The following is a 26,722-nucleotide window of genomic DNA, read 5'->3' on the forward strand; positions in this document are numbered from 1 at the left end:
ACTCGGTGTTATTCGAGATCCGCCACACTCTGGTCGTTTTTGTCCATTAGTCTGGACTGTTTCTGACCCAGTTCCAGAGGTGAAAGATTAGTGTCAAAGACAAGCTGTTTTACTGCCTCAATGCACTTAATTTAAACTTTGTGTATAATGAGGGCAATATTGCCAGTGCTCACCACCTCTTTCTGATACTCTCAACTCCCCAGAAGGAAAAAACAGTAAATATGAATACTGGCCCAACCTGGTATTGTATATTGTAGAATGGGGGTGGCAACGTGGTTAGCACAGCTGCCTCAAGCGCCAAGGATCCGTGTTCAATTCCAGCTGTGTGGAGTTCGCACATTTTCCCCATGTCTGCTGGGTTTCATCTGGGTGCTCCGGTTTCCTCTCACATCCGAAAAATGTGCAGGTTAGGTGGATTGGGCATGATCAATTGCCCCTTTGTGTGCAAGTTGCAGGGATAGGGCGGGGAGTGGGCCATGGTAGGATGTTCTTGTAGAGGGTGGGTGCAACGTCGATGGACCAGAGGGCCTCCTTGTGCACTGTAGGGATTCTGTGAAAGCAAGAAGGGGGAGGAGAGCAGAAACAGTTGAAGGAACAACATGAAACATTTGTTCATAACATGACCAGAGATTCACAGTGCGGTCATATGTGTCTCTCTCAGGCAGGGCGTGCTGTGTGGCAGTGAGAGGTGAGGGTTTTCTTGTTCACAACCAAGTTCACTTCATTCCACCGGCTCCAAGAGGGAGTTACTGAATTGCGGAGGGAGCCAATCGCCTTTGCCCTGCTCCTGCTCTTAACGCGTCAAAAGGCTTTTTTCCCCCTGTTGCTCGAGGGATTTATGAGCTGGTGTCTGGGTATTGCAAACTGCCTGCTGTTAATCACAGCACAAAATCCGTTATCAATCTCTGGGGTATTCGCACCATCTCTGTAATTGAAGTTCCCTCCTTTGTGGCCACGTTGACGAGAGGCTGCCTGCATGGACTGGAGACTTTGCCCTTGACTGGAGTTTGAAACTCGGGGGCAATAATAAAGGGGGGGGGAGGGGTGGGGGGGGGGGGGGGAGGGGAGGAGAGAGGGAAACAAATAGAATCATCCGCCATGGCCAATTCGGGGTTTCAGCTGCTTGGCTATTTCTTGGCGCTGGGAGGATGGGTCGGCATCATCTCCACCACAGCTCTACCCCAGTGGAAACAGTCTTCCTATGCCGGGGACGCGATCATCACCGCCGTGGGGCTGTACGAGGGGCTCTGGATGTCCTGCGCCTCCCAGAGCACCGGGCAAGTGCAGTGCAAAGTGTACGACTCCTTGTTGCTGCTGGACGGTGAGTAACAGTAGGGGAAGGGATGAGGGTGGCGTGTGTTGTGCCTCCTGCTCTGTAACTGTGCTGACCCCCCTACGACTTGTGATCTGCGATTGTTTGCTGGCCACAGTGAAATTGACAAACGGGCTTCCAGGTTAAAATAGAAATTGAGAAGTTGGGGGGGGGGGGGGGGGGGGGGAGATGTTTTTGGAGAGCTGTGAAATTGCCCGTTTGAAGGACACATTTGTCTCTGATTCCCCCAAGTAACTTTAGATTTGCACCCCCTTTTGATAAATGGGAGATCGTTGGTTGTAAAATTCGGCATGTGCTTGCTTACTTGTCGACTCGCTGCTGCAAAAAGCTGAGGGATTACTGAGGTAAACCGATTAGAACCTGCCGGACCCTTTGTTTCATCACTTCAACAGGAGTTGCCAACTCTCCTGGACTTTCCAAGATTTAAAAGTTTAATCTCCCGCTGTGAGCAACACGGTGTGTGTGTGTGCGGGGGCGGGGGGGGGGGGGGATAAATCATAGGACGATTATAAAGTGCGGCGTTTTCACTTTCTTTGGAGTCTTTTGCTTATTAATTAAAGAATTGGAGGGGGAGGGTTGGGGAACTGACCAATCTGGAAATGAGGAGCATGTGAGGATGGATGTGCCTCGACAACTAGTGAGGGGAGGGGGGATCTGTTTAATAAAACTCCAGGAATATGTCCAACCGCAGTTGGCAACTCGACACAGCAGCGGTAGAGTGGATTCCCAAGTTCGAATCTTAATATCCAAGTTAGGCTATAAGTTTAACCTGGCGAGGAGTCCGTCTGAAACATACAAGACCATCCTGCAGATGCTGGAGATCTGAAATTAACACAGAAAATGTTGGAAGATTCTGTTGGTCTGGCAGCACCGGTGTAAAGAGAAACAGAGTTAATGTTTCAGGTCAATGATTTAGTTTTTGAAAGGTCACCGACCTGGTACGTTAACTCTTTCTGTGTCTCTGTCACTGCACAGGAGCCAAATTTCTTATTGTCACATGTACCTGTCCGGGCTGTTCACACTCTCCAAACTTCACCCACTGAAATTTGAGCCTGAGATACACTTAAGATGGATTTGCAAATTGAACCTCGGAAAAACGCATCATCCCCGACGACCACATGGAATATGGGACTGAATCTTTTCATGTATTCAACACATTTTCAAATCTAAATTTTTAGTAGGTCCATTCTTCTAAGCGTTCAGGAGGAAATAAATCTTGTCCTTGAAACAACATTCTTGATCGTGAAATTGGAAATAAAATGCGGGAAAGTTACATTTTATTCTGCGATGATGGGTTTATGTTCGATTTCACGAATGGTTACTTTCCACCACCTGTTTTGTGAATTGAATTGGTGGACATTGCATTGTGTGAAATGAATTTAAATGAACTCCTGATACGTCTGGATAAGGAGTGAATGCCTCATTGTTATTAATTTCCCCCTCTGTGCTTTTTCCCATTTTCAGTCCACATCCAGGCGTCCCGGGCCCTGATGATTGTTTCAGTTGTCCTTGGCTTCATTGGCATCATTGTTAGTGTCGTGGGAATGAAATGCACAAAAGTAGGAGACAATAACCCACTCACCAAAAGCAGGGTTGCAGTCTCGGGAGGAGTGCTTTTTCTCATGGCTGGTGAGTTGAAAGTTTACTTCATGTATCTATATCGAGATATTCAAAGGGACTTTGTGTCAGATAGTGCTGGACCAAAAGCATTAACCAAGTTGTCATTTTCTGTGAGTGTTATGGTGCCCTCGTCGTGTTTCTGACTTTGTAAAGACTGTTGGACTCGGGGAATTTTAACTGTTTCATTGTGAATGGAGTCTGATTATATTATGATTGCACTCATTTATTTATTTTCAATCAATGGGGTCGGCTGCTCGAGGCACCTCTCCAGTTTATTAAAAGATCTGAGTCGCCTCTCCTCCCCTTCTCTACTTTCTCACTGTTTAAAGTAAAGACTTGTTGCATTGCCCCCTACGGCAACACATTATTTTCAGGCAGCACAAAATGATGGAACTCTTGACCTGCCTCAATCTTTTGTCCCTCCTACAATCTAAAGACTTTTAAAACTACAATCATCAAAAATGACTTGATGAACTCAATATTTTCCATTCTCTTTTAAACTTCCCTTTTAAACTAACCCTTCACCTGAGTTAATTTCTGTAAATAACTTGTTTGTGGCCGTAAACATTATTGATGCTCACTTATGATATTTATAGGACATTCATTGCAGCCGGGACTCAGTGGATGGCCCTCTTGAGTCACCAAGCTGTAGGTTGGTTTAAGTCCCACTCCTGGACTTGAACATGAAGATAAAGGCTGACCCTCCACTCCAATGCAATACTGAAGGAGTGCTGCACTGTTGGAAGTGCTTTCTTTCGAGTGAGAGATTTTACCGAGGCCCCTGCTGCCCTCAGGTGAATGGTCAAGCTCCCATGCTACTGTTTTTCGAGGAGGGCATTTCCCTGGTGTCTCCATCAATATTTATCCCTCAATCAATACCATAAAAACAGATTATCTGGTCGTTATCGTATTGCGGTTTGTGGGAGCTTCCTGTGCACATGCTGACTGCTACGTTTCCTACATTATCACGGTGACTACATTTTCTAAATTACCTAGTTGGCTGTAAAACATTTGAGATGTCTGCTGCTCATAAAAAGTGCTATATCAATGCAAGTGTTTCTTTTGTTCAATAAGATTTGTTGCTACTATTTATGAGCATTGCCTGAGCACAGTGAAGCAATGAGCTAATAATGTGACCATAGCTTGGATACATTATTCACCCATACACTGATTGATATGTTCCCATGTGGTTTCAATATTGTCCCCTCCTCTCCCAAAGGCATTGATTCACACTGCAATCTAATTCCATTGTGTGTGTGTGTGTGTGTGTGTGTGTGGGGGGGGGGGTGTAATCCCCCCCCCCCCCCCACCCCAGTACAGCCCCCAGTTAACCATACTCCATGAAGGAGCCTTGGCCATCAGTATTGGCAGACTGTTCATTCAATGGGAGCTATGGTTGAGCTTGATCTTACCCGAGGTCCATCCACACGGATTTGCCAGCAAGATCACTATAGGGGGTGGGAAGTCAGACTTCTCTTGCTCTCTAACCAAAGTACGCGGGGGTCAAACGTGTTACCTTTACCAGTTCATCTGGGAATAGTGAGCACAGCACAAACTAAATCTGGGATCTTTCTGATCTGTGCAACCAAGATACGTGTGTCTGGTCAGGATGCTCGAAGATTAAAGGAATGAGTTGTACTTATTCAGCTGTCCAATGCTGCAGTACTGATACGTTTTCAACTATTTTGTTTGAACCAATTAAACTAAATCAAACAAACTGAGGGAGAAATTAAAAGGGGCAGCCCCTTAACAAAAACAAAGTGCAAATGAAACTTAAAACATCATACGGAAATGTGCCTAAAAGGGTCGATAAAGCACTCCAGACCTTGCGGTGCCCATCAGGCACGGAAAACCTCGATGATGCCGGTGAATGCCGCATGCTCCCTCTCCAGGGACACCCGGCAGCGGATGTGGCTGCGGAAGAGGGGCAGACGGTGGAGTTGGACAACCCCCTCGGTCGCCTGTTGCCTGGACCTGTTTATGGCAAGGTTGGTCAGGCCCAGGAGCAGATTCACAAGGAGGCCCTCCTCCTTCCCCTCCCCTGTCCGCACTGGGTGCCCAGAGATCAGGAGCGCGGGGCTGAAGTGGAAACAAAACAGTAATAACAGATTTTTCAAAATAGGGGATGCAGCTTAAAACTGACATATACCTGCGGAGTCTGCAGCGTGCTAATAGCTAATGGGCCATATGTTTGCCATTGACGTGATTCCTAACATAAAACTGACTCCTGATTCCTTGTCTGTTGTCTATTCCACAGGACTATGCACCCTGGTGGCGGTATCCTGGTATGCAACTAAAGTTTCAAACGAATTCTTTGACCCATTAACACCGGTCAATGCCAGGTACAGAGCAGGGAGATAAGACTGTGGCCAGTGGGTTGCACAAATGGTGCCATCTCTGATAATTCAGTTTTCACTTTTGACGCTGAATGGGTTTCGTCCAAGTACAGAAGCGTCGGGGGAGTGGAGGGGGGGGGGGTGGGGGGGGGGGGGGGCGCAGAACTTGGCCTTAATGCAATAACAGGAGAACTGGGCACAAGTCCCAGTGACAGTACATTTTCCGTTCATATCCAGGTTTGGTGTGCTATTTCAAAATGGGTAACATCACAACTTAGCCCAAATGCTGCCTCAATCGAAACACAAGCACTTTGCAGCAGGGTTAGGGGTGCTAACGTTTAATGGACCTATTCCTGGAGGTTTTACCCCTTGACCTGGTTCCTCTCTCTATCATGTCCAGTCAAGCAAAATACTTCCCATCACCAATATATTTGTGAAGAGTGAACTTAACTCTTCAAAGTAAGGAAAATCTATATATTTTTAAAGATGTTTTTCTCTGGTAGCTGAAAGGATATATTTATTTGTTTCCTGGACACTCCAGGGCACATGCCCAGAGGGTTGATAACATTAGGTTATGTCAAATTGGTTACTCTCGATCCAGCCAGCGGCTTGGGCTGAAACAATCAATCTCCGCACTCCTTCGATGAGGAACCAGGTTGCCACTTCTGTTACTAATTCCTTCTGAAATGCCCGTGTGGATGGGTATTGGCTGAGCGCTGACCCACGGTGCATTACTCTGCAGTATGGAAAGACAACATTCACTGTCTGTCCTCATGTGTAAAGAAAGTATTTTGGTGAGGGACCAGAGGAGACACCATAACCCAGTGTGAGTGTGTACTTCGGATTAGGGAAAGGTGGTGGTGGTGGTGGTGGGGGGGGGGGGGGGGGGTGCGGAGGTAGGGGAGTGGGGAAAGAGGTAATAGTCATTGAAAAAAATATTGTAAATTTAAAAATTTGTCTTTAGAAATAAATGCTATCGAAGGACATCGCCATCTAATTATTAATATGGTGATTTTTATTTAAGCGTATATAAATCTTTTCTTAAACTAAAGTAGAAGATTACTGAGGTCTAAGTGTCTGCTTTGTTATAAGGTTAGCATATTCCAGACTGTGATCTTTGACCTCTTCCTGTTTGCGGTTGCAGGTACGAGTTTGGTTCGGCCCTGTTTGTAGGATGGGCAGCTGCAAGCCTCACCATTCTGGGAGGATCTTTCCTCTGCTGTTCCTGCCCAAACGAAGAGAGGAGGGGCCAGACATACTACAGATCCTCCCAGCCATCCACCGTCAAAGAGTACGTCTGAACTACGTCTTGCATAAAACGCAAGTTCACAGCCAGAGCTCTGCTTATAATTGGGGGCTCTGTCAAAGCCTCCGACAGTGTCCCGGCAGACTGCAAAAATGAAAGATAAATCTGCAGAATATTACCAGCAAATTCAGAGAAACATCACAGGGCCAGTAGAAAAATGTTGTGCTTTTTCAAAGTTTTCAACAATACTTATCATTTATTAATTATAAAAATGTTGGTGATGACTTACTGTCAAGCAGAGTCTTCCAATTGGCTTTGGAAGATGATGCGCTCTGGTGGTTGATATTTCCGATGACTTTTGCCGGCAGTAAAGGGCGGAGGGTGTGTGTGGAGGGTGGTTTATGGCTGGGGGGGGGGGGGGGGTGACCTGGAGGTGATAAGTCATGTGCTGAATGCAGTCAATCAGAGTTAGCAATAATCAAAGTTGTTAAAATTTCAAAATGGACAATTTCACTACACAAATTAAGTGGCTGAATAACTTAAAAATATTAATCCTCGAATTTTTATACTTAAAAAAAAAAAATTTGAGTACCCAATTCATTTTTTCCAATTAAGGGACAATTTAGCGTGGCCAATCCACCTAACCAGCACAGCTTTGGGTTGTGGGGGCGAAACCCACGCAAACACAGGGAGAATGTGCAAACTCCACACGGACAGTGACCCAGAGCTGGGATTGAACCTGGGACCTCGGCGCCTTGAGGCAACAGGGCTAACCCACTGCGCCACCGTGCTGCCTCAAATTTTTATACTTAAGTAAACCCGGTGAAATGAAACTAACAAATGATGCAAGTTACACACCTGCAGCGACTTGCCAAAGCTCACTCAGCAGCAGCTTTTAAACCCTCAACCACTATCGCCTAGAAAGACAAGAGTAGAAGGCACATGCAAACACCAGAACCTGGATGTTTCACTCACCAGCCAGACTTGGGAATATATTACAGTCCTCTCGCTGTCGCTGGGTCAAAATCCTGAAACGTCCTCCCTAACAGCAGTGTAGGTTTACCTACACCACAGGGACTGCAGCGGTTCAAGGAGGCAGCTCACCACCACCTCCTCAAGATCTAGGGGAGGGCAATAAATGCTGGCCTCGCCAGCGACACCTGCAACCCTGGAATGAATAAAAGAAGCATATCAAATCGTGCCTCATATTCCTCTTTTTAACTCTTTGTCTCAAGGTTCTCCTGTAGTTGCTGCCTCATCCTTGTTTACTCTCCATCCATGCATGAACTCATTTTGCTTTGGAATTGAGAAGGTAGAGAGACAGCAATGTTATTATGGTGTCTAAAATAATAAAAGGGATCTATGGAGCAGACGCAGAGCGCACAGGTCTCACAAAAGAAACCAGTTGCTTGTAAAAGATGCAAGAGGAGATCACCGGTGAAGCAGCACAGATTTACCGCGTACATCAACTGTGAACGTTCGGAATTAATTTACAAGGTTGAAGCTGTCAGGAATTTCTCTGTGTTACTGACAATGTGTTTCTCCTCTTAAACTCCAGGTCAAACTTTAAGAAAACGATGTCTATCAAGGGGGAACAGTATTTGTAGCACAGCAGCACACGGTGATTCTAAAACGTCACAAATGCCTTTGAGTCCTTCATATGAGCAACCTTTCTTTTAAAAAAAACACATGATTCCAAAGCTCTGTGCCTTTATCGAGAACATGCTTAGACTCTAGGGCAATGCATGTAGCCCAGACCCATTCCATCCCCACGGTTGCTTATGTCTGGGTCTGGTATTAGAACTCAGTTGTACATACATTCTCTGATTATATAAGATTGTATTTTCCTGTGTACTGAATGTTGTTAATTTAGCTGTTGCGGTGGACGTTGATAAATGTTTTCTTTTAATAAAGGCGAGTTACATGTGTCTCAGAACTTACTCAAAGGCAAAATGAGGGGATAAAAGAAAGCAGTCACATTTATTCATCACAATGGGCCTGTTTTTGGTGTGGGGGGGGGGGTCAGGTAAAATAAAGTGGGTGCCAACTCTACCACCTTCCCACATACCCCCAAGCTCACCCCTATAATATAGGTAGGTGGGCAGGTGCTGGAATTGGTAGCCTGCTTGCCATTTTAAAATAAATCATCAAGGGTCAATTGAGCTTCTTATCAATTAGCCCTAATAATATGCTGCTCACACCATAGCACGGATGGCAAGTGAAGTTGGGCAGTAGAGGGCAGGTCTTTTAAAACATTTTTTAAAAGGGCAGGATGGTAGGGGGGACAATATCTGTGGGGTTTGGCTGGACCCATTGCGCATGGGGGAGGGGGGGGGGGAAACCCCACCTAAAATAGGACTTCCCTCTTCCTACCTGCTTGCTCACCAAAACTCATCACCTTCCCTAAACTGCCCAAACACTCCCCATCCAATAGCTCGGTCTCCCTCAGGATCCAGTGCACCTTCTTGGGCCTGCTTGTAGTCCTGGCAGTGCCCACTAATGCATTCTGGGCACTGATGGGACTGCTGGTCAATCAAACTGACAAGCCATCTGCCCCCCCCCCCCTCCCCTCGCCAATCATATGCAGCCCTGTATTTTTCACAGCCAGTGAATCATTTCTGCACAACTGTCAAATAGACAAACCAAATTGTACACTGCAACACCCCACAAAGCAGAGGGTGAGGTGAATGTTGAATAGAGAGACCTGGGTGTCCTTGTACATGAATCACACAAAATTGGCATGCCAGTGCAGCAAATAATTAGGAAGGCAAGCAGAATATTGTTTTTAATCGCAACGGGGCTGGACTGCAAACGCAGGTAAGTCTTGCTACAGCTATACATGGTATTAGGGGACCATACCTAGAGTGCTGTGTGCAGTTTTGGTGAACATACTTAAGGTGGTTAGCACGGCTGCCTCATGGCGCCAGGGACCCGGTTCCATTACGACCTCGGGTGACTGTGTGGAGTTTGCACATTCTCCTCGTGTCTGCGTGGGTTTCCTCTGGGTGTTCTGCTTTCCTCTCACAGTCCAAAAGATGTCCAGGTTAGGTGGATTGGCTGTGTTAAATTGCCCCTTAGTGTCCAAAGGTTGGTGGGGTTACGGGGATTGGGCCTGTGTAGGGTGCTCTTTCGGAGGACCGGTGTAGACCTGATGGGCTGAATGGCCTCCTTCTGCACTGTAGTGATTCTATGAGGGGCATAATCGCATCAGAGGCAGTTCAGAGACGATCTAGGGGAGAGAGGGTTCTCTTATGCGGCAAAGGAAAAGAGCAGGTTGGGTCTCTGTTCATTAAAGTTTCGAAGAATGAGAGGTGGCCTAATCAAAGCATATAAGTTTCTGAGGGGGTAGATACTGAACGGATGTTTTCCCCACTATGAGTGTAGAACTGGGAGCACTGTTTGCAAATAAGGCGTCTCCCAGTTAAAATGGAGATGAGGAAGAATTTCCTCTTAGAGGGTCATTAGCAAGCGGTGGAGGCTGGTTCATTGAATATATTCAAGGGTGAGTTATATTTTTAATGTACAAAGAAGTCAAGGTTAAGGGGGATAAGTAGGAAAGTGGATTTTATTGACTGGTAGAGCTGGCTCGAGGGGCTGAATGGCCTACTCCTGCGCCAATTTGATCTATTGTTAGTTGAGGGAAGAATAGGAGTTCTACCATCTCTTACAGTGGTATGGGATCTTGTATGGGCACCTAGAGGGTGGTTTAGCAGGGTTGGTTTAGCTCAGTGGGCTAAACAGCTGGTTTGTGATGCAGAACAATGCCAGCAGCGTGGGTTCAATTCCCGTACCAGCTGAGAATTCTGAATTCTCCCTCTGTCTACCCAAACAGGCGATGGAATCTGGCAACGCGGGCCTTTTCACAGTAACTTCATTGCAGTGTTAATGTAAGACTACTTGTGACAATAAAGGTCATTTATTTTTTTATTTAAAGGGACCAGCAGTTTAACAGCCCATCAGAAATGAGAACATCCAGAAATGGAGCAGCTCCCTTCCCACTGCACTGGAGTTAGATTCTAGATTAGTGCCAATAGGTCCCTTTGCATTATCCCCCAGACAGACATGTAACTTAGATACAAAACAAATAAATGGTTCAGAAGTCAGTAAAAATTAAGTGTAAGTCATTATCATCCATCCACAAAACTGACCATGTCCCCAACATTCAGATACAAATCTCCAATTGCACTTGTTTAGGTAAGGGGTTGGTGGGGGAGGTCTGTGTTGGTTGCCGTTTCTCAATATTCTCACACACAGTTTGTGTTTTCTTGTCCATGATCAAAATATTGTTCTGTGTGAAGTTAGTATGGTTTTCTACCTTCAGAGTGGTTTCCCCCAATATAAATAATTTCCAGCAGCAAGCTTTTGGTGAATTTAAAGCAAAGAGGGCTATTTATTAACACATACTTTCCCCAGAGGTTAAAACATGATGTTTCACATGCACTGTTGTACACAAAAAACTGTGGTTATCACACATCGGTGCCCACACCGACGCCCCTTCTAGCCCCAAGTGGGTTTATGGATTTTGATATGGATACTTTTAAGGGTTTGGATGATTGACACTTTTATTGCCTTCTAAGTGGAAATACCTTTTTTTTTAACACAGTAGAAAGTTCTGAATGATTGTTTCAAATCTTTATTTTTTTCAGAGCCTACAACACTATAGGGTCCATTGGTTCAATACAGTGCATAGTGACTCAATGGGCATGGACGTGCATAGCTTGGCATTGGAGAGAAGGAGATCCATGAGGGTGGGTGCAGTGTCATAGCTTTGAATTGGAGGCAAAAGGGGAAAGAGGAGGCATGGGGGAGAGGGGACGCCATAGCTTGGCATAGTTTCTGATCCCTGAAACTATCCTAGTAATGCTACTCGTCGCTGCTCAGTGTCAGCTGTGACCGAGTTGGTTGCACCATTGTCTCTCATAGGTCGTGTGTTCAAGTTTCAGGCCAGGACTTGAGAGCATGTATCTAGACTGACATTTCTATGGGCTCCTGAAAGGGGTACTTTTCCACTCAGATGTTAAACTGAGGACCTGTCTGCTTGTTAGGTGGATGTAAAATAATCCCACTATTTTGAAGAAGACCTGCTCAATATTTATCCCTTGATCAACATCACACACATAGTCTGTTGGGTTACTATCTCATTGCTGTATGTGGGAGCTTGCTGTGTTTAAATTGATTGTCATGTTTCCTACATCACAACAATGACCGACTACATTTCTGAAGAATTTCATTGGTTGCAATGTGCTTTGAGATGTTCAGTGGCTGTGAACAGGGCTAGATAAATGCAAGACCTTTCTTTTTTAGGCAACTGGGAAGCAACCATTAGGTCAACTAGCCCATTTGATCATCTAGATCCTTGTTCTGGACTTGTCCACTTCGCAGTTTCTTCCCTTTTCTCCTGAAGATGCTTATTCACACTTGGGTACATCCCCTATCCTAACCTGATCTGCACGATTCTGCAGTCAATCAGGAGAAAGAATGCTGATTTATTTTTCCTCTTCCAGAGTGGAGAAGTATGTTCTGTGACAACCAAGAAACAGTCTTCACAAGCATTCTGGTTTCAGTGTCTTCTTCACAACCAGATTTGGAATTTCTCCAACATCCAATCACCGTCCCATCAATGTACCATCAATCAGTAACAAAGCAATGGATGTTGCATTCGACAGTGCCATGAAACGGCACTTATTCAGCAGTAATTTGTTCACTGGTGCTCAGTTTGGGTTCTTTCAGGGCTACTCAGCTCTAGATCTCATTATAATCTTGGTTTAAACATGGACAAAAGAGCTGAATTCCAAGGGTGGGATGTGAGTGACTGCCATTGACATCAAGGCAGCATTTGACTGTGCATGGCATCAAGGAGCCCTGTCAATGGGAAGCAAGGGGAACCCTTTCCATTTGATTGGTGTCATACGTAGCACAAAGGATGATGGTTGTAACTGTTAAAGTCAATCAACTCAGTGCCAGGATATTTTTCTCAGGATAGTGTGTTCGACCCAACCACCTTTTAATGTACAAGGAAGTCAAGGTTAAGGGGGATAGGTAGGAAAGTGGATTTCATTGGCTCGAGGGGCTGAATGGCCTACTCCTGCGCCATTCATTAATTACCTTGCCTCCATTACAAGGTCAGAAGTGGGATGTTTGCTGATGCTTGCACAATGTTCAGCACCGTTCATGACTGCACAGGTACAGAAAAAGTCCATGCCAACATGCAGCAAGGCCAGGGCGACAAGTCACATTCATGCTGCACAAGTGCCAGGCAATGACCATCTATAACAAGAGAGAAACTAATTATTTTGCCTTGAAGTTCAGCAACACATTCCAAACTTGCAACCTCTACCACCCTCTGCAAGCACCCCTCCAAGCCATACACCATCCTGGCTTGGGACATCAACTGGGTCAAAATCCTATGTCAAGAGACTTAGCCCCTTTATTTTTGAAATTATGGGGTGGGATTCTCCATCGGCCAACGCTGGAATCGGGATATACAATTGGACAGAAAATTTGGTGTCAGCCAAAAATTAAGGGTGAGGCCAGGTGGCAAATGGAATGCCATGCTCCGGTCCCTTGACAGCGGCTTAAATATGTTCCACACCACACGCGAGAGTGGGAATGCAAATTGTACAGTAAAGGCCATTGGCATATTAACGGGCCAAACCTGGCATTTTCCAGGCCTTCAGCAAGGCTCTGCCTCCATCAGCAGGAATTACTGACAACGTGGTATTTCAAATTGGGACACAGACATCATGGCTGCTGAGGGTACAGGGGGGTGGGGGGGGGGAGGTTACAAACAGTGTCCAACATCACTACAGTGTGATGACAGTTGTGCCATTGGGTGGGTGGGGGGGGCAGGGGGAGGATGTTGTCTGCCAGGGCTGGTGGAGTAGCGGGAGGGGAGGGACAGCTAGGAGATGGGTTGTGGGGTCAGGGTTGCCGGACACAGACCATGCGGCTGTGCACGCTGCTGACTGCCCACTGGAAACTTAGTGCCACAGTCGTATGGATGCCCTTCCAAGCCCCCCCCCCCCTCCCCCTAGGTACCCTCTGGCCCTGGCTGACCCATCAATGGGCTGGGCATGCTCCAGTGAACCCGTGCCATCATCTTGGCTGGGATGAGGGTTAGCATGCATTGGAATTGCGCGCGTTCTACATGGTGCCGGTGTTAGCCCGTTAACGGGACCTGAATCACTCTGGGACTGGCACTGCTTTCGTCCACGTAGAACACTCGCTATTCAGTCCTGGCGTCAGCACTTCGTCTCTCAAATGGTGAATTTGCCCCATGGTGTTTCAACTTTTTACAGACTGGAAAGTTTGTAGTTCGAATTGAGACAGAGCAAGCTGCTTACAAAATGCAAGGCCACATTCCAAGGTGAAGGTGAGAAACAAATAAATCACCCTTAGGGGAGTGTGAAGAGAGGAACATTTCCTATAACCCTGACACCCATCAAAACTCGTAACTGTCTAAAAGAAGAGACATTAAAAATGCAAAGTACTGAACATTGGAACAATAGTTGCCACTGACAGACACACCCCATAGCTCTTGGAAATACACAATGGATGAAGTATTTCAAGGGAAAGCTGTCCAGCCACTATAATGAGATTGCCAGTGACACAGCCGCTGTCAAGAAAGTCTCCAGTAAAAAGTCTTACAACACCAGGTTAAAGTCCAACAGGTTTATTTGGAATCACTAGCTTTTGGAGCGCAGCTCCTTCATCAGGTGAGTCAGCACTCACCTGATGAAGGAGCTGCGCTCCGAAAGCTAGTGATTCCAAATAAACCTGTTGGACTTTAACCTGGTGTTGTAAGACTTCTTACTGTGCTCACCCCAGTCCAACGTCGGCATCTCACATCTGGCAGCCTTCTGCCGAGGAAACAGGATGAAGGCTGCTCTCTCCTGTTCTCTTTCTTTTGGAATAAGGGTGTTATCTGGGTCAGGAAGCCACCTCTACCAGAAACCTACCAGCAAACTCAGATCTCGTAATAATTGTTGCACCTTCTACATCTGACTGAACCCAAGAAACCAGCTAACCCAAATCGGCAGTAGCATTTAACATCTATGCCTCAAACACAATCAAAGGACTCTTAACTATATATTCTTTAACTTTTTCAATTGGACTCTAACTCCCCTTATTTCTCATACATTCATGTGTATGCGTGTCCGAATGACTGCATGAGGGCTAAATGCTTGACGCTGCATTTTTATTATTTTTCTCAGGTTTAGGAGTTAATAAGTTTGCTCTTTCTTTGACTCAGTAAAACCGTGTTTGATTGGCTCCTTACTGCTCACACCTTAAACAGTTCAGTACATTCTGATGTGGAAGAGGTACATCCTCGTGGAAAATAAACTTAAACTTTTGTTGTGACCAACCAAAGAGTTTGAATAGAGGGGAGCCAGTTCACCCCTTCTCACCAGGTCATGACACCTGGAACTCCCTCTCTAACAGCACTGTGTCTATTACACCAGTGGTTCAAGAAGGCGGCTCACAAGGGAAATTAGGGACTGACAATAATTGCTGGCCTTGGCAATGATTCCCACATTCCATGAGAAAAGAAAACATATTAACATGGATGGTACACAAATATGAAAAATCTTGGAGATAGATAAGGCTGTCCATCCCAGAAATGACCCTATTGTGGACCCCTCACTCACAGTAATTTTTTTGAAGAGGTGATTAAAGTAATTGACAGCGGAATGTCTATGGATGGTACTTTGATGGATGTCCTGAAAACGTTTGATAAAGTCTCTCACATGACACCTTTAAAAAAATTTAAAGTACCCAATTCTTTTTTTCCCACTTTAAGTGGCAATTTAGCATGACCAATCCACCTACCCTGCACATCTTTTGGGTTGTGGAAGTGAAACCCACGCAGACACGGGGAGAATGTGCAAACTCCATGGGATCAAACCCGGGTCCTCAGCGCTGTGAGGCAGCAGTGCTAACCACTGCACCACCGTACTGCCCCTCATATGACACTGCTAACTAAGGTTGCATCTCATTGAATTGAAGGTCAATCACTGACCTGGGAATTTAGCTGAGTGGCATGAGACAGATAGTGGGGATAAAGGGCTGGGAATGCAATTGGTAAGATGCAGCTAGCAGAGTCCCAATGGGCTGCATGTTGGGCACTACACTGTAAGAAGGTATGTTCTCCAACGCTTCTCCAAGCATTCTCCAAGGTGGCCTTCAGGACGCGCAACAATGCAGTATCGCCGAGCAGAAGCTTATAGCCAAGTGCCGCACACATGAGTGCGGCCTCAACCGGGACCTGGGATTCATGTTGCATTACATTCATCCCCCACCATCTGGCCTGCAAAATCCTACCAACTGCCCTGGGTTGACACAATTCACACCTCTTTAATCCCCATCTCTGGATCTGTAAAGATTTAATCACCTGCTAATGCTCGCATTCCAAGCATTGTCTGGCATCTTTGAATCTGTCTATATATATGTTTCTGGAACATACCTCTTCATTCACCTGAGGAAGGAGCAGCGCTCCGAAAGCTAGTGACATCGAAACAAACCTGTTGGACTTTAACCTGGTGTTGTAAGACTTCTTCCTGTGCTCACCCCAGTCCAACGCCGGCATCTCCACATCATGTTGGGGCTGTGGTATAGAGTCTGAATGGGCTAATATGGGACTGAGTACAATGCCACCCACACAGTGATATAATAGAACACATGACCCGCACCGAGAGGTCAGTGTTGTGCTGGACCGAGCTGTGTTTAGAAACAAGCATGGAGACAGGCCCTGGCTTGGACCTTTACTGTGCCTAGTATAAAGTTTTGAGGAGTTAATAAATACTTACTGTTGAACTTCCTAAGACTATGAATACCTTAACAAAGCCTACTAAACTACTCACAACACCTTGGTACCTCAACTATTTACCATATTTATTAACCATTTAGCTGATAAGATAGAGTGCCACATATTCAAGTTTGCTGATGACACAAAGATAGACGGCATTGTAAACCGTGTAGATGCAAAATTACAAAGAAATATTGATAGATTAGGTGAATGGATTTCAATATAGGCACACGTAAGACCATCCACTTTGGATGTAAAAATATAGACCACAACACTTTCTAAACGGTATGAAATTAGAAACTATCGAGATCTAAAGAGACTTAGGACAAATGTTCCATGGATGCAGCAAATGAGCTGGAATGGGGTCGAGGGCTGAGCATCAAACCCAAACCACAAAAGTGATCTGTTCGAGGAAGACCGGGGGAAATCGCACCTATGATTGGAAGAACAGCAAGCATGGGGGAGAGGGGAACTCTGATTGGAAGACCAGGAAACTTTGGAGAGAACAGGGAACTTTGGAGAGAGGGAAGGGGTGAAATTGCTGGTGGCCTCTGATCCGCTTAGCAGCTCTGGGTTAGAGCATGATTGGAAGTGCTCCCCATATAATAGGTCTCAATGAGCCAGGACTCAAACTGAAGCTAAATGATCCAGAAAGACTTAACAGCAACTAAAGGTCACAAAGCCAATGGTAATGGTCCATCACGGCTAGATTAACACACAGAGGCTGAGGTGATATCGATCAATGAATGAAGTCTCAATGAATATTTAATGCTTCTTGATAGGCAGGCACATAATGGAGATTGTTCTATTGATCAGATTGTTAATTGTTCCCACCCTGTAAGGGACTTGCGGGTTATAACACCCAGATTTTCATGCTGTGTGCATCCTCCCTCAGACTTTCATATTTCATCCATTCTCCTGTAAGTATGAAGTTTTGTGTTCAGAAAGTCGAGGTGTGAGATGTGTTAGGAGAGGCAGAACGATACGCGTGAAAGGAAAGGGAGAATGGGACCAGTGAGGAGGAAGAGAGTGCAATGTATGAGAGGAGAGGTAGTGAGGACAGGGAGTATAGGACGCATAAAAAGAGAGGGCGAGATTGCAGCTGGTGAGAACTGGGAAATGTGAAAGTAGAAATATAGTGTGAGCTCTTAGAGGAGAATTGGATTGGGACCTGGGAAAGTTGGAGATGAAGTGGAACCTTTGAGGAGAGGGATGGGATGAGTGGGAGCAAAGTATTGCTCCCTTTAAGGTGCACAGGCAGGCAGCAGCCCGCAACCATTCATTAAAGGGGGCAGCAAGGTGGCACAGTGGTTAGCACTGCTGCCTCACGGCGCCGAGGTCCCAGATTCGATCCCGGCCCTGGGTCACTGTCCGTGTGGAGTTTGCACATTCTCCCCGTGTTTGCGTGGGTTTCACCCCCACAATCCAAAGATGTGCAGGCCATGGTGAATTTGCCCCTTTAATTCGGAAAAATGAATTGGGTACTCTAAATTTATTTTTTAAAAACATGCATCAAAATGAATAGGTCACTCACAACTTGGTGGAAATTCAGTGACATTGGAAATGTAAGCAGTTCATGGACAACAGAGCAGTGCTCAGAGGAGTTTGTAGCCCACGCAGCACACAGAGAATGTAGGGGGAATGTTGCTTAGAGGTCTAGGTACATCAATCGTTAAAATGTCATGGAAATTTCCAGAAAATTTCCATTAGATGTATTAGTTTCAATCAATACATTAGTGCTTTACGAAATTCTCTCAATGGGAAGGTACATCATTTTGGACTGTGTATTACAGAGCAGGCAGGGCCCAGGTTTAAATCATGGTCTGTGCTGAGTTGGCTAATCTCAACAAAGGTACCATGGGAGTTCATGCTCCTGATCATAGTAGTCACTCTTAAGGAAGATACTATGGGCAGGATCTTGTTGAGGGAACAGGGGCTCAGCTCAAGAGACAGTGAGATGTCCATGTCACCTTTATTTAGGAAGGCAGTTCCACTCAGGCAGTTGACAGGCTAGCGGCAGGCCTTCCCTTAGGATCAAAGAACCCACGACTAATTGAAGGCCAGAAGCTCTATGGAATGATAATGCCACCAGGGAGTTGGTGGTCACTGCTGATACTACATCCACCCGAGGCTTAGTATCGTCGCTGAATCTGAGGCCACAAGTGATCATGGGATGGGATCACGGGTGAGGGGGGGGGGTGGTGGCAGATGGGTCAAAGGGTTGGCCCTCAGCTGCGCTTCCCCTTCCTGATGCTGAATCGCTCGATCAGGCAATGAGTGCCTTTGAAAGACGGAACCCGCCCATCCACAGGAGCCCACAAGAAATCCTGCGCAGGTTCTCCTATTGTGCATCCCACAAGGGTGACCCCTGGGTTGACCTGTGTTAACACCAGTGATGGCAGGATGAGGCCCTTGAGTGGTCATTAATTGCTCAATTAAAGGCCCCAATTGGCAGCTATGATGGGGGAATGCTGTCCATGGGCCTTCTCACCATACGCTGATTCGGGGTCGGAGGAGGGAGCCCCACTCACCTTGGGGAGAAGGAAACTGGCTCAAGTAAAGAAATAATGCTGGAGAGAGGTGAGACGTTGAAATCTTAGGCTTCGGCATCAAAAAGCTGCTACAATAGGTGAAAGCTAAAACCCAATAAACAATGCATAAATATTCAAATGAAAAGGAAATAGGCAAGGGGCTGTCTGGATTTTTCCAGCTCCAACCAGATGTCAAGTGAAAAGTTCCGTTTGCACATTTTATTTTTACGGGCCTCCGAGCACAGAGGGTCAGAATAATTAGTTTCGGTGGTTGTGAAAGTGACTGATTATTTACAATGATTCCTGAGTGTCTCGGGTGGAGGTAATGTTTGAGCAAACCTTTCCTTTGAAATTATTTTTTTTTCCCAAAAGAGTATCTTATTTTGCCTTAAATGAATGAAGGGAGCTTGTTCACTGCGTGTGAATCTAGTCACCTTTTTTTGCTAAGTTCTGACGTTGAACACTCTTTTCTCACAAGTGCTGCAGCCTGAGGTGAAGATGATTTTCGTTCTGCAAATTATGTCTTTCACTCTGGCCTTTGTGTCCACTTTTTTCTTGATTGTGGCGACCTGGACAGATTGTTGGATGGTGAACGCCGATGATAATTTGGAGGTAAGTGAGAGCAGCAACTGGTTTTGCAAACCCTCCCTCCCCTTGCCCGACAAGACCGTGGTTTTTGGTGTTGAGTGTTGGCACTCAAAAATATTGGCTTGATTTTTTCTATTCACTTGTGTTCACGGTCCGGCCTATTTTCTACAGCGCCGCAGAGGGGGGAAGCTGCAGTGTGTAAGAAGGTTGTGGGTTCAAGTCCCTCTCCAGAGACTTGAACCACATAAGCCGGGCTGACTCTGCAAATGGGCTGCCCGCTTTCCCCACATTGAAATAGTGACTGCACTAAAATAACAAATCAGCTGTTAAAGAGTTTTGGGGCAAAGACCCTTTTTAAAGGCAAATTCTCTCTGTGGATGAGATGCGCTTGTGGTGGCAGGGCCGTTGCAGGTTATGGCAGGGTGGATACATTAGGCTGGGTCAATGGTGTTCACCCTTTGTCTCTGTTTTGTAGAAAAAGTCAGTCCTTCCTTGCGATGCATCTGTGGTTGTTCCTTCCCACCCACATTTATGAATTAAACCCATGGATTTGTGGCTTCTGTTTAGTGTGTGCTTGTGGGGAGGTGGGGCGGGGGGGGTGCATTTGGTTTGTGATGACTGGATAAATGAAATGCCATCATTCAGAACATTGAATTGCAGAATTTCGCTGGTGTTTTGAGGATTTGACTCATTTCCACCCATTTATCCACAAAAGCTGCAAATTGGGACCTTGGTCCTCAGTGAGGGAGTTACAGACTCTTCCCCCTATGGAGATTCGGGCTTGGGGCATGGGGCAACAAGGCTTGGTGAATTAAAAAGAACAATCTTAACATTTTAGGCTCACAAAGTGACAAAAGAAGGATAGAACGTCAATATTTATCCCTCAAATGCTTTTGCATGTGGAATGCTGGAGGAACACGACTGACCCTCCTTGAATGGCCTACTTACTGTTTTAGGAGCTGGCAACTGCCAGAGGCGCTAAATGGCCTTTATTTGTTCCGAACACATGTTCTGATGATGGCGCAAGTTGTACTTATTGTGTAACATTTGCCCTTTGCCATAAAACTATGCTAAAATGTTCGGCTAATGGGCTACATGTTGGCACTAAGCCAGTCCTAACCCCTTTAATACATCTTGGACAAGGATGTTGTGATGGCACGTCTTGTTAAAGGCCCAAGAGTTGATGGTTATGTAGGATGGAGATGCTTTGGGACCGCAAGCTAGGGGCATGCCGACAATGTGCCCATTGCTATGCCCCAGGGCCACAGTCTTCAGGCCCAAACTGTTTTCATGATTCAGGTCTCATTTAGGTGTCATCTGAAAACTGCGGGCACCAAAAAAGACCTTTGTACCACCGTGCTGGTTTGTGAAGGGCTTGGCTGAAGGTTGTGTGCGAATTCAGGCGGGATTGGGGGGGCGGGGGGGAGGGGGGGGGGGGGGGGGGGAGTTCCAGGGAAGAGCAAAGTTCCATCAATGATCCACCAGCTTTAAAAAGTAGCCATTTGGACACACCATGTCTATTCAGGATTAATTGATTCTTCTTTCAAAATTAGTCGCAGATATTTGTGTCGCTGGTGAGGTCAGCATTTGTTACCCATCCTTCCTTGCCCTTGAGAAGGTGGTGGTGAGCTGCCTTCTTGAAACATTGCAGTTCGTGTGACATCAGCACATCCATAGTGCTGTTAGGAAGGGAGTTCCTGGTCTCATTAACTTTTCCTAGGCAATTTGATCCAACTGAGTGGCTGATTGGGCCATTTCAGAGGGCAGCTCAGAGTCACCACATTGTTTTTGGCCTGGCAACACATATAGGCCAGACCAGGTAATGATGGCAGATTTCTGACCCTGGAGGACACTAATGAACAAAATGTTTTTTTTTTGCAACAGTTTAATAATTTCATGATCATCGTTCCTGAGACTGATTTTAAAATTCCAGGTTCATAATGGATTGAATTCATATGTCCCCAGATATTATGGTGAGATTCTTAGTCCAGGCCTCTGGATTACTTGTCCAGTAACATAACTGCTCCCTCAATTAGGCCCATCAGGACAAACTAGTCGGGGTTGCTGTTCTTCAATGCTGTCCAATGATTCCTGTTCAAAGGTTTCCATGTCGGATTCCTCCTCCAGTTGAGTAGCTTTGATGACTGTTCTCAGTTCATATCTAGGCATTAAAGAATGGATACTTGAACGGGTACAATCCCAGTGGATTGTGTCGACTATCTTCAAGGAAAGGGGGAGGGAAGGGATCTAATGGGGAGAAAGTGCTGTTCTTACCAGCTATGAAGATCCAGGGGGCCTGAGAAGGTAAGTAAACGGGAGTTTATTCAGGTCAAAGAAATGACTGCTTCAGCAGCGTACACACAGGTCCCAGTCGGGACTACCAGAATGCTGGTCTCAGTCTGGGCCAGCTTTCATAGAGCAAGATAATGAGTCTCAGCTGGACGGACCTCCATCCACTAGTGGGGGAGCTTGTATTCCATGGGAATCCATGGGGAGACCAATCCCTCAGTTAATTTCTGTTCTTTTATTTAGTTGATGGACCCTAAAATACATCATGGGATAACCAATTGTTGGACCCTAAAATACATCATGGGATAACCATTCGTTGATCAACTCTAAAATACATCCATGAGGAGATCGATTAGTGTATTCCCGTGGGCCCTGTAAGGATTATTACACCATGTAAGGCAAATGGACCTATGCAGCAGACAGCAAACGCCACAAGTACCATTGCTGAGATTGTGCATCTGCAATGGGAATTCTGAGCTTCGCATGTAGGAAGGGATAAAGCAAAGTGTAAGAAAAGGGATAAAGCAATGTGTAACCTGAGTTACAACAGGAAAACAAGCCATTCAGCTGAACAAGGCCACCACATCAGCTTCAATGGACACAGAATATCCCTCAACGTACATGGCAACTCCAGGAAAGTGGCTGATTCGCTGACTAGATTTGTGAGTTTTGACCTCACGTTGTACAATGCTCAAAAAATACTAACATTACAGTAATAAATCTACTTCAATGTAATTGGCTCCTGCTCCTGCCAGGGGCAATCCGCTGGTTTCAAATAAGCAGGTTTACTCAGCTTGGCAAATGTGAATGTCCAGAGTGGCCCCACCCAGCCCATCCCACCTTCGTTACATCACTCTGCCCTTGTCCTTTTATCCCCCTCTGACTCCCAATTTAAATGCTCTTTTGATGTGATTGAGTTTTGTAAACATTTCTGTGCTACATCAAGGCAAGTTGTTGTTGTCAATTGGATCGGCACCCTCTGTATGTCTAAGACTTTCCAGTCATACTTCAGAATTTCAGCCCTCATGGGTTTTTACTCCAGTTTTTGAAACACTTTACATGCCTGTTTGTGTTTTCTTCCACATCTCCTTTATCTCACTTTGAAGAGAACAGGTAGGGTGGCATTTTCCAAGGGGTTGGAGCAGAGGAACAGGAGTAGGCCATTCAACTCCTCAAGCTTGTTCTGCCATTCAATAAGAACATGGCTGATCTGTAACATAATTCATTAATTGGCCTCAGTTCCCTTGCCGAACAGAAAGCTATTTTGGGGCTCAATAACCAGTACCACCCCCCCCCCCCCCACTCCCCCACGCCCCTCCCCACCGCCTACCTCAACAGCTTATTTCTGGGGCAGGAAGTTCCAGATTTCCAAAACTCTTTGGCTGAGCACATGCTTTCTGACATCACATTGTGTACCTTGTGTTGCCCTATTATGTATTTTATTGTTATTTTGTTTTATTTTCATGTACTAAATGATCTGTTTGAGCTGCTTGCACCAAAATACTTTCACTGTACCTCGGTACATGTGACAATAAACAAATCGATCCACCCACCCCTGAATGATCTGGTTCTACTTTTACGGTTACGCATCTGTGTCCTGGACCCCCGCAGAAACCAGAGGAAATTGTTTCCATCCACATCACCAACTCCTTTTTTCATCATTCACAACACAATTATATTACCCTCTGTGGTAGTCACCACTGATGTATATATTGTATATATAGGATGTTGATATAAGTGCTTTACGGTAAGGCCCCTGTACTACAGGTACGGGGTAGATCCCTGCCTGCTGGCTCCACCCAGCTGGCGGAGTATAAATATGTGTGCTCCCAGTATATCAGCTATTTCGTCAGCTGCTGTAGGAGGCCAAACATCTCAGTTTAATAAAGCCTCAATTACATCCTACTCTCGTCTTTGTGTAATTGATTGTGCATCAATTTATTACGCTGAGTTTTTCAGAAGATGGACCTCCGCATCAAGCCGGATCACCTGCAGCTGTATCCGTAAGCAGACAACGCCAAAAAGGACGTTGACCATTGGCTAGCCTGTTTCGAAGCGTACATCGGTCTGTGCCAGACGAAATTCCAGAAGCACAGAAGCTCCAGATCCTTTACACGCGGCTGAGCTCCAACGTCTTTCCACTTGTCCAGGACGCACCGACCTACGCAGAGGCCATGGTGCTACTGAAGGAAAACTACGCTCAGCAGACTAACACACTCTATGCCAGGCACCTCCTCTCCACGCGGCATCAACTTCCCGGTGAGTTGGTGGAAGATTTCTGGCGCGCCCTGCTCCCCCTAGTTAGAGACTGTGACTGTCAGGCCGTTTCGGCCACGGAACACTCGAATTTGCTAATGAGAGACGCATTTGTTACGGGCATAGGGTCTGACTACATCCGCCAGCGCCTCTTAGAGGGGGCCACGCTCGACCTCGCGGCGACCAAAAAACTACTGCTTTCACTTACGGTCGTATCACGCAACATTCAGGCCTATGACCCTGACCGCGCGGCCCGCCCGCCCTGAGCATCGTGGATCCCATCAGCGACCGCCCTCAGCCACTCCCACGCCTGTGCCGCGCGGCAGTCAACCAACCCCGGGGGGCCCAAATGCTACTTCTGTGGGCAGTCAAAACACCCCTGATAGCGCTGCCCGGCGCGGAGCGCCCTCTGCAAGGCCTATGGCAAGAAGGGACATTTCGCTGCAGTGTGCCAGGCCCGTTCAATCGCTGCTATTGTCCCGGCATCCCCCACGTGCAGCCAGTGGGCGCCGCCACCTTCCCCTCCTAGGACCACTTGCAGCCAGTGGACACCACCATCTTGCTCGACTCGCAACACGTGCGGCCCGTGGGCGCCGCCACCTTGTTCCTCCCAGGCCCAACGGGCGCCGCCATCTTGCTTTCCCCACGACACGTGCGGCCCGTGGGCACCGCCATCTTACCCGACTCAGGACCCATGCCCGTCAGGCACCTCATCCGGCCGCCCATCGCTTGCGACCGCCAACGACCAGCCGCGTCTCGCCTCGGTCACGATCGACCAATCTCGACCACACAACCTCGCGACTGCATCAACTAAAGTGAAGGTCAACGGGCACGAGATCTCCTGCCTGCTGGACTCCGGGAGCACTGAGAGCTTCATTCACCCTGAGACCGAAAGGCGCTACTCCCTCGCGGTACACCCCGCTAACCAGAGAATCTCCCTGGCCTCTAGTTCCGGGGGAACTGCATCGCCACTCTCACTGTCCAGGGCATGGAGTTCAGCGGCTTCCGCCTCTACGTCCTCCCAAACCTCTGCACAGTCTGGCTACTCGGCCTGGACTTCCAGTGCAACCTCCAGAGCCTAACCCTGAAATTCGGCGGGCCCCTACCACCCCTTACCGTGTGCGGCCTCGCGACCCTTAAGGTCAACCCACCTTCCCTTTTTGCAAACCTATCCCCGGATTGCAAACCCGTCGCCACCAGGAGCAGATGGTACTGCGCCCAGGACAGGACCTTCATCAGGTCTGAAGTCGGGAAGGTCGGGAAGGCATCATCGAGGTCAGCAATAGCCTCTGGAGAGCTCAAGTGGTAGTGGTCAAAACTGGGAAGAGAAACAAGATGGTCGTTGACTACAGTCAGACCATCAATCGGTACACGCAATTCGTCGCGTACCCCCTCCCATGCATATCTGATATGGTCAATCAGATTGCACAGCACCGGGTCTTCTCGACAGTAGACGTGAAATCTGCCTACCACCAACTCCGTCGAGGCAGACGGCCGCCTTTACCACTTTCTGAGGGTTCTCTTCGGAGTCACCAACGGGGTCTCGGTCTTCCATCGAGAGATGGACCGAATGGTTGGCCGGTATGGGCTGCGAGCCACTTTCCCTTACCTGGACAATGTCACCATCTGTGGCCACGATCAGCAGGACCATGACGCCAACCTTGCCAAATTTCTCCACACCGCCACACTCCTCAACCTCACATACAACAAGGAGAAGTGCGTGTTCAGCACGAACCGCTTAGCCATCCTTGGCTATGTGGTCCAGAACGGAATTGTGGGGCCCGATCGCATGCGCCTGATGTTCAGTGACTCCGGGAGCGTAGTTTGGGACTCACTGGGCGTAGTACGAAAAGAACCCCAAGCAGTGTTTGAGGGCCTTGGGGCAGTGGGGGAGGGGAAGCTCCGTGAGGGGGCGCATGTGGTCGGGATCGGGCCCCAGAACTCCATTCTGGACCACATAGCCGAGGATGGCTAAGCCGGTCGTGCTAAACACGCACTTCTCCTTGTTGAGGTTGAGGAGAGTGGGGGTGTGGACAAATTTGGCAAGGTTGGCATCGTGGTCCTGCTGGTCATGGCAGCAGATGGTGATGTTGTCTAGGTACGGGAAGGTGGCCCGCAAACCGTACCGGTCGATCATTCGGTCCATCTCCCTTTGGAAGACCGAGACCCTGTTAGTGATGCCGAAGGGAACCCTGAGGAAGTGATAGAGACCACCGTCCATCTCGAAAGCAGTGTATGGACGGTCCAATTTACGAATGGGGAGCTGGTGGTAGGCGGATTTGAGGTCTACCGTTGAGAAGACCCAGTACTGTGCAATCTGATTGACCATATCAGATATGCGTGGGAGGGGGTACGCGTTGAGCTGCGTGTACCGGTTGATGGTCTGGCTGTAGTCCACGACCATTCTGTGTTTCTCCCCAGTTTTAACGACTACCACTTGGGCTCTCCAGGGGCTGTTGCTGGCCTCGATAATGCCCTCCCGAAGGGGTGGTAGGGGCCCGCTGAATTTGAGGGTTAGGCTCTGGAGGTTACACTGGAAGTCCAGGCCGGGTAGTAGGGCAGCGCAGAGGTTAGGGAGGACGTAGAGGTGGAAGCCGCTGAATTCTATGCCCTGGACCGTGAGTGTGACCATGCAGAACCCCTGGATCACGACGGAATGGGATCCGGAGGCTGGGGAAATTCTTTGATTGGCGGGGTGTACCACGAGGGAGCAGCGCG

At 47.2% G+C, this 26,722-nt stretch overlaps 2 protein-coding genes across 4 annotated transcripts in view; both read left to right on the plus strand.

The window, feature by feature from the left end:
* Positions 1-1,066: 1,066 nt before the first annotated feature.
* LOC140392798 (claudin-19-like) lies at positions 1,067-8,471 on the plus strand. The gene is made up of 5 exons (XM_072478443.1): positions 1,067-1,321; positions 2,798-2,962; positions 5,211-5,295; positions 6,434-6,580; positions 8,094-8,471. Exons 1-5 carry the CDS (start codon positions 1,099-1,101, stop codon positions 8,140-8,142), a joined length of 669 nt encoding a protein of 222 aa, XP_072334544.1. The 5' UTR covers positions 1,067-1,098; the 3' UTR covers positions 8,143-8,471.
* Positions 8,472-19,059: 10,588 nt separating this feature from the next.
* LOC140392799 (claudin-16-like) overlaps positions 19,060-26,722 on the plus strand; it is a 38,550-nt gene continuing 30,887 nt past the window's right edge. Inside the window, exons 1-2 of one of the 3 annotated variants that reach the window (XM_072478444.1) lie at positions 19,060-19,193; positions 19,350-19,483. In XM_072478444.1, the coding sequence (XP_072334545.1) occupies positions 19,370-19,483 (114 nt within the window). In that variant the 5' untranslated portion in view covers positions 19,060-19,193; positions 19,350-19,369. Of the gene's footprint in view, positions 19,484-26,722 lie in introns of all 3 variants that reach the window. The other 2 variants (XM_072478445.1, XM_072478447.1) reach the window with 2 other exon arrangements.

Source organism: Scyliorhinus torazame, chromosome 16 (assembly GCF_047496885.1).
Source record: "Scyliorhinus torazame isolate Kashiwa2021f chromosome 16, sScyTor2.1, whole genome shotgun sequence".
NCBI lineage: Eukaryota > Metazoa > Chordata > Chondrichthyes > Carcharhiniformes > Scyliorhinidae > Scyliorhinus > Scyliorhinus torazame.

Excerpts from the sequence above, each read along its gene's own strand:
- LOC140392798 (XM_072478443.1), top strand. The coding sequence starts at position 1,099 with ATGGCCAATTCGGGGTTTCAGCTGCTTGGCTATTTCTTGGCGCTGGGA. Across the intron at positions 1,322-2,797 it reads CTCCTTGTTGCTGCTGGACG|TCCACATCCAGGCGTCCCGG; the intron begins GTGAGTAACAGT and ends TCCCATTTTCAG. Across the intron at positions 6,581-8,093 it reads CAGCCATCCACCGTCAAAGA|GTCAAACTTTAAGAAAACGA; the intron begins GTACGTCTGAAC and ends CTTAAACTCCAG.